The sequence below is a fragment of the Molossus molossus genome, unplaced genomic scaffold, assembly GCF_014108415.1.
Source record: "Molossus molossus isolate mMolMol1 unplaced genomic scaffold, mMolMol1.p scaffold_m16_p_5, whole genome shotgun sequence".
NCBI lineage: Eukaryota > Metazoa > Chordata > Mammalia > Chiroptera > Molossidae > Molossus > Molossus molossus.
The window spans coordinates 100,967,618-100,980,904 of NW_023425388.1; the positions used below are offsets into that span (position 1 = coordinate 100,967,618).

Sequence of the window (13,287 nt, forward strand, 5' to 3'; positions counted from 1 at the left end):
TAATACAAACAGACGGCTGGGTAATTCCAAAAGTGGCCACAGCAGAATTTTTTTTCTTCAAATTATAGATCAGAGAAATAGGTCTAAACTGATGTTTTGAAACTTTCATTATGGGTTTTGTAAGCTTTTCCTTTATGGCTACAAAGTATATGTATTAAGTAAACAGACTAACCATTTTAAGTATGATGATCCCTTTCAGTATCAAAAAGAAATGGATCCTTATATAACAATTGTTCTGAAAGAACAATTTCTCACTCCTTGACTGAGAGACTAAATAGGCAAAACTTACTGTAAATTCTGTGTCTTTTTAATGAAACTATATTTTATTAATCAAAAACATGTGCATTATATGAAATACAGTATCTAATGCATACAATAACAACACGTCGTCTTCAGACACTGTGTAGCGCTCACGCAGCTTTCCAGTCCCTCGTAGTAACAGTCCCGCATTCACGAGGCCCTCAGCAGCCAACACCACACCAGTAATTGTCGTCCCACAGACCGGGGACCACTGCTTTGGATGATACACTCGCTTTCTTCAGACACTGCTACCAACAGTCTATGCGTTAACTGGTAATGGTTATGTTTTTGCTTTCTGAAGATTTGTATAAATATTCAATTAACTAGGATGAAGAACAAATGCTAAACTTGTTTTAGTAGTTTCTATCATTCCACAATGCTTCATTTATTTACTGTCTCCGATTACTTATTTTCACCATCCTTATTTACCTAAGGATGTGTTCAAATTATTTGCAGCTATATTCAATGACTGTAGAATGTGCCTGTGTCCAGTCATCTTTTAACACAATCACTCGCTGTGTGTGTATGTGTGTGTGTTCCCTTCTCCTTTAAATACACTAATGTATTGATTATCAGTATGAATTTACATCAGACAGGCTGACCTGGATTGAATTGAAATGGGGCCACCACTCCCAGCAAAAGTTGCTGTAAGTGAGTCCATCTGAGTCTCCTACCCAGACAGGATTCCCGAGGCATGAAAATGGTGGGCACTCTTTGTTACCTACATGTACTTTTAATGGGATCATTTCTGCTGTCATAAAAATATGCAAACATTTCTGAGATTAAACATTTATATTCCAGAAAAAAGATAGCACAAAATACTTAAACCTATCTGTATCCCTCCTTAGGCTAAAGAAATTTAAGATTTCTCAGTGTGGGTGGACCTGGAGAGTGTATGCTAAGTGACATAAGCCAGTCGGAGAAAGACAATACCATATGATCTCACTCACATGTGCAGTCTAATGAACAAAATAAAAACAGACTCATAGATACAGAGAATAGACTGGCAGCTGTCAGACAGGAGAGCAATGGTGAAAAATGGTGGAGGGATTAAGCAAAAAACAAAACAAAACTGACAGACACAGACAACCGTAAGGGGGTTACCAGAGGGAAAGGGGGTAGAGGAGGTAATAGAGGGTACAGGGGAGATAAATGGTGATGGAAGGAAATTTGACTGTGGGTGGTGAACACACAATACAATATACAGATGAGGTATAGAATTGTACACCTGAAATATATAATTTTATTAACCAATGTGTTCCAATAAATTCAAGAAAAAAGGAAATTTAAGATTTCTAAGTATCTACTATATTTTTTTAATATAGTGTTTTGTATCAAAATGTCATGTCTAGATATTCTGAGCATAATAAATTTTAACATAACCATAGCTTTTATTTTGTTGTAAATAGGGCAGTGCTAGTATGTCTAATAACTCAGTGAAGAATGGAAGGATAAATTGTAGCAAGATCACATGATTGCAACCTGAACCCTCTTGTGGCATGATGGATTGTAGATTTACGTGGTTTTGTGTGTTAATAGCAGTGTACTGCCTGTGACCACTGGGAGAAGTAAGCCTGCTTGGTCTGCTTGGTCAGACCAGCATGGATACCTAGTTCACTTCTGTGTTCCTCACTTGAGTGACCGGGATCTAGAAAACTGGAATGAATGAGTAAAAAGCCATATCAGATGAGGAATGACGAAAGGTTCTGAGATTATATTTAATATGAAATTATAATACATATATAGAAGATACATGGAGATAACATAACTATTATTTGAATGGTTAACTGTATTTTGAACTTATTCCTTATGAATTTTCTGGGTTGAAATAATCTCAAGCAGTCAAATTGCTCTTTTTGGTGAAGAATTTCTAACCAATTAAATAGGTTGCAGTAAGAGAGATGTAGATTCTCCACGAATAGTACATTCAGTCCCAGGCTAGACGATCAGGAGATGAGCTGTGGTAGAAGAATAACGGATCCTATCAGATTGGACTAGGTACCTATGCAGCGCCTTTCAAAAATGAGAATCTCTGAAATCTTACAAGAATGAGTATTCAAGCACAAATCATGATTTCACAGTGTTCAGAATACTCACTTTTAAATTGCTCTCTGAGAACATATTTTACAGTGTCTCATTTAACTCCAGAACCAGTCTGATTCCTTAAGAACTGTACATTCAAAATTGTGCTAGATTCAGATGCGGCAGAATATGGAGGACACCAGAGACTGGACCACAGTACCGACTTCTTTTCTGAGGCTTTTGAACATAATGAGCGTCCTCATTCTCTCTTGGTAAGTGAGGTTTTTAAGATATTTTCATTGCATTATTTTTAAAGAAATATTTTTGTCCAAAAACATGACTTTTTAACAAGTGTACAAGAAGCAAAAATGTGTGTGGGAGCAGGGAGGTGGTGAATTGGAAAGGACAACTGTGCTGAACACCCAAATGCAGTGTGTGGTCCTTGACTGGATTGGCTGTTGGAAAATGTACAGGAAAGAGCATTTGGGGAAGCTGGATTTAATCAGATTAAAATATTTCCCCCAAAATTAGAAGGCATTTTAAAGTGTTTTCTATTATGAACATTTCTATTTTTAATGCCACAATTTGTTTTCTTTCTGCTCTTGCTTTCTCTATAATACTAAGCAGATTTCTACATTATTGACTGTCTAATGAAGTTTAATTTAAAACATCTTAAAAAATCAATAAAAATATATCTTTTATTTTTCTTTCGTGTAGTCAGTTGAAGACTGAATTCATTCTAGTTATAAAATTATGTGGTTTCTTCATGTTACCGAGGAAAGCACTGAGTTATATAACTAATTTTTACTTTGAGTTATTAATGCAAATGAAAGAATACTGCTTCAAGTTATTAAGTGTATTTTTTTTTTTTAATGTGAATTTAGAAACTCTAGATTTGAAAGAATTCTACTTTATGGCCAGATAATAAGTTCAAATCCACATCTACATGGTCTGTATTTTCCCTTTTCCTGATCAGTTATATTCCTGGTTCTCTCTTGACTCTTCTGTTTTCTTTGTCTCAGACCTACATTTTTTTCTTCAACATAGGAGGTCTTGGATTATCATTTGTTTTATTTTCATGAGCCCAGGATATATCTAACAAATGTATAGCTAGCTTTATTATAACTGTTAAATTCTTTCATTTTTCAAAAGTTTAGATGTAAGTCAAGCAGGAGAATCTGTGTGGTGCCCTGGCTCCCTCATTTTTCTATTAGATTTTCACCTCTTACAGTGGTTCCAACACCTCACTTTGTAAATTACCATATTATTTACAGAATTGATGTTCCAAAGACAATGGCATGAAATAAATGAAAAAAACAAGATTAAGGTGCTGATTATTGGCTCTGAAGAAAGTGCAGTGACCACAGGAGATTTAGGTGTTATCCTAAGTGCATGTGGGTGTATGTAAGGGTGGTGGTGGTGATACTGATATATCTTTAGATGGAAATATAAATACCTATGCATTTTTGAGAAGGAGGACTGAAAGGTGCTATGAGATCCTTTCCTTGAAAAATTATTGTTGTAGTTTCTCAGAATGTTCAAATCTGCCATGTAAACTAAGATTGACAAAACTAGTTTCTGAAATAAATAAGACAATTATCTTAAAGCTCTGAAATAACCCAAGAGTTAGGGACTCCTGAGGAGTTAGGGAAGATGATTCAGCTTGTAAAGAGGTGTCACGCATAAGCAGCAGCTGGTTGTGATGAAGCTGAACTTGAACCAATCAAACCAGACAGAAGGAAGAAGATTCTGGCAGCAAAGTTGTATGTAATGAAACTCTTATTGTACTGAAAATACTAGGGAATGCCATCACAGAGAGCCTGGGATCAAGCCCCCAGTCTGCCATCTATTGGCTATGAGAAGTGATTATTTTAACCTTCTTGTGCCTCAGTTTCCCTCACTTGTATAATGAGGATTAGTAAGAGTATTCTCCCTATAGCAAAAGATTCTTAGGAGGCATGAATTCATTACCATGGCCAAACTCTCTGCAAGCTGCAAAATGCTATTATTGCACATGTATTTTAAAGTTGTTATTATCATAGCTATTCAATCAGACATTTTTAGGTATTTTCAGCTTATCAGGATAACTAGGTGCCTTGAAGACATGCAATTAAGAAGACCTCTCAACTTTGGGGAAATTAAAATCTTATGTGAAGGCTCACAACCTTTGGAGTGGGCACCACTGTCTTGGCATCCTTTCATTTTTGTAAGAGCAAAGATAATGCGTCATAATTAAAACAAGCCAACTAACTAGTGGCAGGAAGAGCCAGGAGATTACTTTTCAAGCACTAATTGCATTGATCTTGCTAGTATGAAGTGTGCCATTCTAAATTAGTAGGTGGAAGGGAGAATGCACATACGTCTCAATAGCAGGTGGAGGAATACAGCATTGCAAGCACCCGAGAAACAACAGAGAGCTTAACCGCTGCTGGTAATAGAATTCTGATCCCACTCGGTCTGAAAGGTTGAGATTAGCTGTGTCTTCCTGGCGGCAGTGGCATCTGGTTTTCAACCACTGCAGGTGCTTCAGGAATTACACATGTAAATAAATCTTTAGGCTCTAGATAAAGTGGTCACTAGATCTAAGGTAAGAATAAGGGAGCCCAAATACACCAGAAAGTCCAATAAAACAAGTTTCTTCTTGCCAGACTTATCCTTTGTAGAGCCGGAGAAAAAAAGCTACATTAAAAAACATACCTGTAATAAGAATACCTCATTATAATGGAATTCTTTACTAAGCTGAGTCTATGTGCTGCGATCCAATCAGGTTGCTTGAACAGGGCCAGCAGTGCTATAGGTCTCATTTCAGCACCAGTGAGAAAGGGGAACGAAAATATAACTTTTCCCTTCTTCGTAAAGTTCTGCTCAGCATAACTAACACACAGTATTGGCTGAAGTTTAATTTATAAACTTAGTAACCCAAGGGATCAGCTAAATAAGTCTCAAATCTGTTTTCAAAGACAGCACCAAGCAGAGCTCGGAGGAACCCTAACATAGCTATGGCTGCTCCAGGGCACCTGGGTGGGCTCCTCAGTGTGACTGTGAAGCCGGAGGAGAAGTGAACGTGTTGCTGTGGGAGGTGTTTGCCGAGTCAGAGTTCCTCACAAATGCCAAGAAGCACAGGGCGGAACTGCTCCATTCTGCTTTACTGCCCATTATCAGAAAGTCCATTTTAGCATAATCATTTCTTTATATTTTGTTTCTTGATATAGGAACATATGTACCAGTGCACTGGAGGCCTGGGGAGGGGCATGGTTCTTTTTTTCTATAGTTCATAAATTCAAATTTCATGACACAAATGGAAGAACAGAGATTATTGAACCTGAAATGAAATGAATTAGATTATTTTACAGTAACTCAAACAGCTTCAAGGGAGAAGAGTGAGTAAAGCAATAGTTTTAGCATTTATTGTTTTCCCAAGTTGCTCCTTATCATTCGGAAGTAGATCTGGCTCTGGCTGGATTGGCCCAGCAGTTAGAGCATGGGACCAAGGACTGGAGGGTCATGCGTTGATTCTGGTCAAGAGCACATACCTGGGTTGTGGGTTCGATCCCCTGCCCCAGTCTGTGTTGTGCAGGAGGCAACCAGTCAATGTGTCTCTCACATCAATGTTTCTCTCCTTCTCTCCCTCCCACTCTATCTAAAAAAATAAAAAGAAAAATATCCTCAGGTGAGGATTAACAAAAAACAAAACAAAACAAAAAAGGAAATAGATCTGTGTACAGTATTCCTCCCTTAATCACAGGCCTGATCACAGGCCATACATTTCAAGACCCCCGGGGGATGCCTGACCCCCAGGCATGCCTGAAACCACAGGTAGTACCTGACACTCTAGTTTTTCTCCACATACATACCTATGATAAAGTTTAATTTATAAATCAGGCTTAGTAAGAGAGTAACAACAACTATTTATAATAAAGTAGAACAGTTATAACAATATGCTATAATAAAAGTTATGGGCATGTGGTCTCTCTCAAAATATCTTACTATACTGTACTCACCTTTTCACTTAAAGGAAGCACCTGACAGCTGCTCTTTGGCTTGTCCTAATTGCCAGCTTCCTACTCTCGCACTCAAGGGCCGTTATCAAGTGAAATAAGGGGTTCTTGAGCACAAGCACTATGATACTGCGACAGTCGCGATAACCAAGACAGCTAAGTGACCAATGGGTGGGTAGAGTATTCAGCGTGGAGATGCTGGACAAAGGGATAATTCACCTCCGCGCCAAATGAAGAGGGACGGTGGGAGATTTTATCACCAACTCATAATGACGTGCAATTTGAAACTTAAGAATTGTTTATTTCTGGAATTTTCCATTTAATACTTTTGAACCAAGGTTGACTGCTGGTAACTGAAATTGTGGAAAGCCAAACCAGGGATAAGACATACAACTGTATTCCCATGCTAAATTTGAGGGTTCAAAGTAGACTTTTGGTTTAAATATGGAGGTTGGCATTGGTGTATCTTTTTTATTGTCCCTCAGCTGTACGTATTGAAAATACAGCTTAGCAGTTGGGAAATGTCTTTTACTTTGTCCAAAATTATGAAAATGTTTAGTTTTCTCAGACAGAAGAACTTCTTAAAGTCTACTTTTTAAATATTTCTTAGATAAGATGCTATTTATTTCTATATAGAAATAGTTGTTATATCACTTTTCTGTTAACCCTAATACAAAATAATGTATTAGAATAAGATTTCTTTTTTAGAGCATATTTTATGAACTAAAAGCATGTTCATGAAAATTAAAATTATTTTATGTCACATATATTTTTCAAAATTGTAATAATTTTTTAATTGAGTGTTTCTGATTTGGGCATTTAATGGTTTGAACAAATGTATATATGTAGACGGTTATGAATCTAATGACCTCATTGAATGATGTTTTTACCCTTCTATTGATAATTTTAACAATTTCTAAGAAAATTTTTCAATTAGCCTTTAAATTATTTTTAACTTAAAATTTTTTTTAAATGTTCTCTTTTCAAATTTGTCACCCATTTTCAAAATTGTGTAATTAATCTTTGCAACTTAATTATGATCTTAGAAGAAGATAATACTTTTCCTGGATGAATAGTATAGTAGATTATTATGAGATCAGTTATTTTTTTTTAGCCATACTAAGGTTTGGCATAGTGATTACATCATTAAGGTAGTCAAAATAACTGGTATGTTAGCATGCATTTTGATTCTCCAAATAAGTGAGTTAGATTATATATACTGTGGCATTCTCTTTTCTTCTGAAGAATGGACTATAAATATAGGTGGAAAAAAGTGAAATTCATGGCCATACATCATATCATCTCATATGTTCTTAATTTGATCCTAGCTACAAAATGTTTAGGGCTTAGTGGCTAACGAATGGGCTAGTATATTTGTTTATCAGCATGTATTATCTGTGACGTGCATACGGAATGGTTTTTCTGTACATGTACTTAAATATAAATAGTTTATATTTAAATATGCTTAAATATTTATATTTAAATCTTAAATTGTGTTTATATTTTTTCTATTGCAGTATGAATCAAAACTATTTTTAGATTTAAAATTATAAAATGAGAGTTATATAGCCATTACTTAGCACTAAATTATAGAGCCCCAAATTGTGCGTGTCGGTATTTGTCTCATCATAAGGATTAGCTCTGATTACCTTAAGTCCTTTAGTGTAATTGATAGTCATTTCATAACCATTAAAAAAGCTGATTTACATACTCAGAATTCTAATAAAGAAAACTCAAAATTTCATATAGAGCCAGAGTTAAGAAAATCACTTACTTGGGGAAGTTCTTTCATGTTTCCTATACTCCAAGGGCTCTAGACCAACATAAACACATTCTGGTAATTAACACTGCAGTGAAAAAATTGCCATAATTGCACAATATTCTCTTTAATGATATTGTACAATTATCAACTGAAGGTGTTTGAGCAAATAGTATGAAGAGGTCTGTAAGTGTGAATGGAATTGGCATATTAAGTTCCTCACATAAAATGACCAGCATCATTTAGTAGTTTTTGTTTTTTCTGTTTTTGTTTTTTTTATCCTCACCCGAGGACATTTTTCGATATTTTGTTCAGATAGAGTGGGAGGGAGAGAGAGAGAGAGAGAAACATCGACATGAAAGGGACACATCGAGTGGCTGCCACCCACACCAGGGCTGGGGACAAACTGCAACCAAGGTACATGCCCTTAGCGGGAACCGAACCCGGATCTCTCCGGACCGCAGGCTGACGCTCTAACCGCTGAGCCAAACCGGCCAGGGCCATTTAGTAGTTTTTAAACCATTAAATGCCAAAATCAGAAAATCATTGTATGTATTGCAAAACCTTAAATTTCATAGGTCAGACCCCTTTGTTTTACTTTTAAATTTGGGCCAGCTAAAATACCAAAAGATCACAGCATAAGATTGTTTCTAAATTATCAGTTTATTGTTTTTAATATTAAAGAAATCATTTATATGAGGTTATGAGTCAGATACCAAAACTGAAGGTATCCAACTAGGAGAGGTTGATGTGACCTTTCCTGAACCAGGATCTGTCCTTATGTGTCCTAGGCCTGACTTGTGTGCTTCACTACATCTTTCTCGGGACACTCGCACTTACCAGAATCTCTTATCTGCATACTGGACCATATAATATCTGCAAAATGTTTTGGGGGTTTTTTTTGGTACATGCCCCTAGTGGGAACCGGACCCAGTACTCTCTCGTCCACAGGCCGACACTCCAACCGCTGAGCCAAACCAGCCAGGGCAAAATGTTTTTTAATGTAAAGGGAACTGAAATTTCTTTTGTTCAGTTCTGATGCTGTTGAGAAATTTAGATCGGTCTTCAATGTTAGAGTGTTCATATCAAAACAATTCAGAACCATTCTGATTATAACCTGCTGTTCCACTAATTAATTATATTTACTATGATTCCTCAAACTAAACATAGAATACTGTAGTGTCCTTTGGAAGGGCAGGACACTGTCTTTTGATTCATGCCTGTTTGGGGAGGGAATTGGTCAAATCTGACTAGTGGTTTCATTTATTTCTCCTCCTCTGCTTTCTGTTGCTTTAATCTGTAGCTTGATTGTGTAAACGTGCCATTCTTTGGCTGGATCTGGCTGGATCATTGGTAGTAAAACTCCTTGGCGCATCAGTACCTCCAGCTTCCTTTTGTCACATAGAAAATACTGAATGGAAGGGATTGTACTAGTAATTAACTTGTCATGTGGTTTAAAAACTATATGACATTAAAGCAATGTGTACATTTTAGGGAAACAGATTGTACTATTGAGATACTTGGTTTCTCCTCAATTAATGACTGCAAGGCAATAATATTTATCTTTTGGAAATACTGGATTTCAAATCAGACTGTGAGGCCTTGAGCAACCCAGTGACTCTTGGCATTTATGACATTTTTCTTGCATGATGGTCGTCATTTCCTAAGTCATGTTACTTTGAATTGAATATGAGAAAAACTATTTTCTAGTTACTAAATTCATATTATAAATTTTTCCAAAGGCCATCCTTTTAAAACTGCTTTCATCAAAACTAACCAACAATATTGGTTTATTTGACTTTTAAAATAGTTTTAAGAGTTCTTTATTATAGAAACATCGTGTTCATTTACAAAGTTGAGATGCATGAGACATACAATAGTCTCATTCAATGCACATATTGAATTCACTATTATTTATTCCATTGTTATTTATTTTTTCATCCAATCATCATTGGCACCTACATTGTCTTTGGCACCTGCTAAATAAAAGAAGTATGAAGACATGTGGCCTCTTTCGTTGTAAAGCTGAGTCTCTAGTGGGGAGGATTGATTGTAAACTTGAAGAAGGAAAAAATATCACAAACTGTGTTAAGTGTTCAGAAAGAAACACAAATGAAGTGGGAAAATGATCATATCAGTGTCATCAAGAAACAGCTGTCCTTGAAGCTGGGATATTTCAAGATTCAAGAGATAAGGAAGTAGGAAGTTGCAGGATGTTGTGAGCACAGGGCACAGCATGACAGAGACCAAAGGGTGAGAGGTGTTTCAGGAATTGAGGTGGTGAGTAAGGAAGGGCAGACAGTGATGCCAGTGTGTGTGATGAGGGATGTCAGGACCCTGTGGCATGGAAAGGATGTGTACTGTATTTTTAAGTGCAGTGGCAAGCTTTTTGATTGTCTTAAATTGGTGAGGGACCTAAAATACACTTAGGGTCCCTTATATTACTTTTAACTTTTTGTTCTTAAAATGCTAGGAGAAAATAAAAAGATGATAACTGCCTTGTGTTAAGCGGTGTTTTGTATATTACTTTTATTCATCTGAATTAGAGTAACATTGTGACCTGTAGGGCAGCCTTCCCAGACCACCTCAGGGTGCCTAACCAGCAGTGAGTGCCATTTATATCCCCGGTGTCTGGGAGTATTGGTTTTTGTAAGGCGTATGAAGCCCTCTAGTGGCGATTGCTTTAAATGAGTTTCACCGTGTTGCCAGAATTTTTGGAAAAGTGGAATTGAGTCTCCTCAAGCAGGTAGCATTGTAAAGATAACTGTAATTTTAAGCAAATGTGAGAGGGTATCATGTCCCTTTACTTAATGACATCACATTCAGTCTTTTTTTCAATTGCACTGACATCCTTCTGTTGACCTAGGTGTACATTCCAAGCCGAGTGGCCCTCATCCTTCAGAATGTGGATCTGCCCAACTGAAGTGACTGGATTTCAGCTCCACCAGGGAAAGATGTGTGTTTTGTTTTTCTATTCTCATTGCAACATAGCTCATAATGTTAAGTTTTCCAAAATACAGTGTCCAGCCAAGACGTCAGATGTCTGAAGTTCAATACTGGCTTCTGCAAATGAATGTCAAACTTTTCTTTAAGAAGTAGATAAGAATGTTTTTGAAATTTCAGGGATCTTAGACTATATTTTCCATATATCTAAGCAGCTAGAATTATCAAATGAAGTATTATATGTCCTTAAACATTGTTTTCCTGGCTAGTTATTTGATGCTTTTAAATTCAAATTTGAATCATGTGTCGTGTATGATTATTCCTGTTTAATGTCTCCATTAATTTTTTAACATGGATATTAGGAGGTTTTATTTGTTCTACTATCTCATTGTCTAACTTAAGAGGTACCAAGATTGTTGCTATGTTTTTTCAAAGTATATTTACAAATAATATAATAAATATGTAGCAATAATATGAATTATGTAGGTAACATAAAAGTCATTATCTATGAATGCATCCACGTTTTATTCTTCATAAGTCCTTTTGATTTTGCGATCTCTTGTTCACTTAGTAACCTGGTAATGCTGATATCTCAGTCTTCCAAAGGCCTGTAACAATTCAGAAAATGTCTTTTACTTTGAATAAATAAAAAGTAATTGCAAAATTGTTGTTGCTCATGTTTATTTCATTGTACTATTGTGGGAATTGATTTAGAATGAATATTAAAATGCATATCTCAGCTCTGATACCTTCCACACACATATACACATGTGCACGGTAGACTAGGCATGGGGGTTAGTAATATCTTTTCTTTAGGTACTATTTTGTAACTTGAAATAATATTAACCAACCTGAGTTGGTATATCTAAGCTACTCTCCAACCATAAACCTGAGTACTTTTAAACGCTTAATAACCATCTCAACTCAGTGGGATATTCAGTCATGAAACCCCTCAGGTTATGAAATAGTAGCCCACAGGTTTAAAATCACTGATGAGTAAATTCATTCAAAAGTAAGAAATTAAAATGTACTTATAAGACCTAAAGTGTCATTTTTTTAAAGATCCAATTTTTTCCTTTCCATTAATACTGACTGCTTCTTTTTTTGTTGTTGTTTTTAGTCTGATTCTTCGTGGTTCATAAGGAGTATTTAGAAGTCTTTCTTTTAACAAACAGTTCAGTAATAGAAGAGATTAGCAAAGGAGATTTTCATAGCTAAAGCTATATGCTAACCACCTTCCTTATAACTTTTTTTGACAAAGCCTCGAATCTGGGTCTGAAACGTGTTACGGATTTGCTTTAACTTCAAAGTAGAGTACTAGTTTGATTTCCTGGAAGAACCAGCCGTGCTGGCTGATGCTGTTCGTGCTGGGAAACATGACTGAGAGCCTCCAGTGATGCCCTCCCCATCACGCGGCCTTATTACTGCCTTAGCGCTGGCGCTGGGCACTGCCCCTGTTACTGATACCACAGCGTGCAGCCATGACATCTCCTGTTCTAGTTTCTCGTTTGTTATATGTTAAGAGAGATGCTAATTTTCCATTATAGCTCTTGAAAAGTGGCAAGAGATTACTTCATACTTAGATCCTGTTTTCTTCCATGGCAAAGTCAAAAGGACCAGAGTATGTGCTATATTTCCATGACATTGATTGACCTTCCCAATACATACTTTAGATTTTATAGCCTGAAGTTAAAAGTTAATGTCATGTAAGTGAGTTGCCTTTGTCAAGTGCCCCCCCCCCAAAAAAAATATATGTGGCTAGGTAGGAAATTATAGAAGCACATGCAGCCTCGCCAGTGTGGTTCAGTGGTTGAGTGTCGACCCATGCGCCAAGAGGTCGCTGGTTCGATTCCGGATCAGGGCACATGCCCAGGTTGTGGGCCCGATCCCCAGTGGGGGCATGAAGGAGGCAGCCGATTGATGCTCTCTCTTATCTCAGTTTCTATCTCTCCTCTCTCTCTAAAATCAATAAAGAAAAAAATATTTTAAAAAAATTTAAATACATGCAAACAAAATATTAAGAATCCAAAATGGAATGTAATTGGGTTTATTTTGTTTCCTAGTTATCACAGCAAACAGCCGTTACAGAACATTCCACTATTATAGTATATTTTACTTGAGGTCTTCCTTGTATCTGTAACATTCTAATCATCATGTAATCTAGTGAGAAGTTTTTTTTTGTTTTTTCTTTTCTTTTTTTTATTCCTCACCCAAGGATACTTATCTATTTATTATCAGGTAGAATGGAAAGAAGGGAGGGAGAGG

General features: G+C 36.4%; 1 protein-coding gene across 1 annotated transcript in view; it reads left to right on the top strand.

Annotated features, from left to right (window-relative positions):
- Nucleotides 1-11,534, top strand: part of GBE1 (1,4-alpha-glucan branching enzyme 1) — a 360,857-nt gene extending 349,323 nt beyond the window's left edge. The window contains exons 15-16 of the mRNA XM_036243255.1: nt 2,477-2,594; nt 10,946-11,534. Coding sequence (XP_036099148.1) covers nt 2,477-2,594; nt 10,946-11,002 — 175 coding nt within the window. The 3' untranslated portion in view covers nt 11,003-11,534. The remainder of the gene's footprint in view (nt 1-2,476; nt 2,595-10,945) is intronic.
- Nucleotides 11,535-13,287: the final 1,753 nt, after the last annotated feature.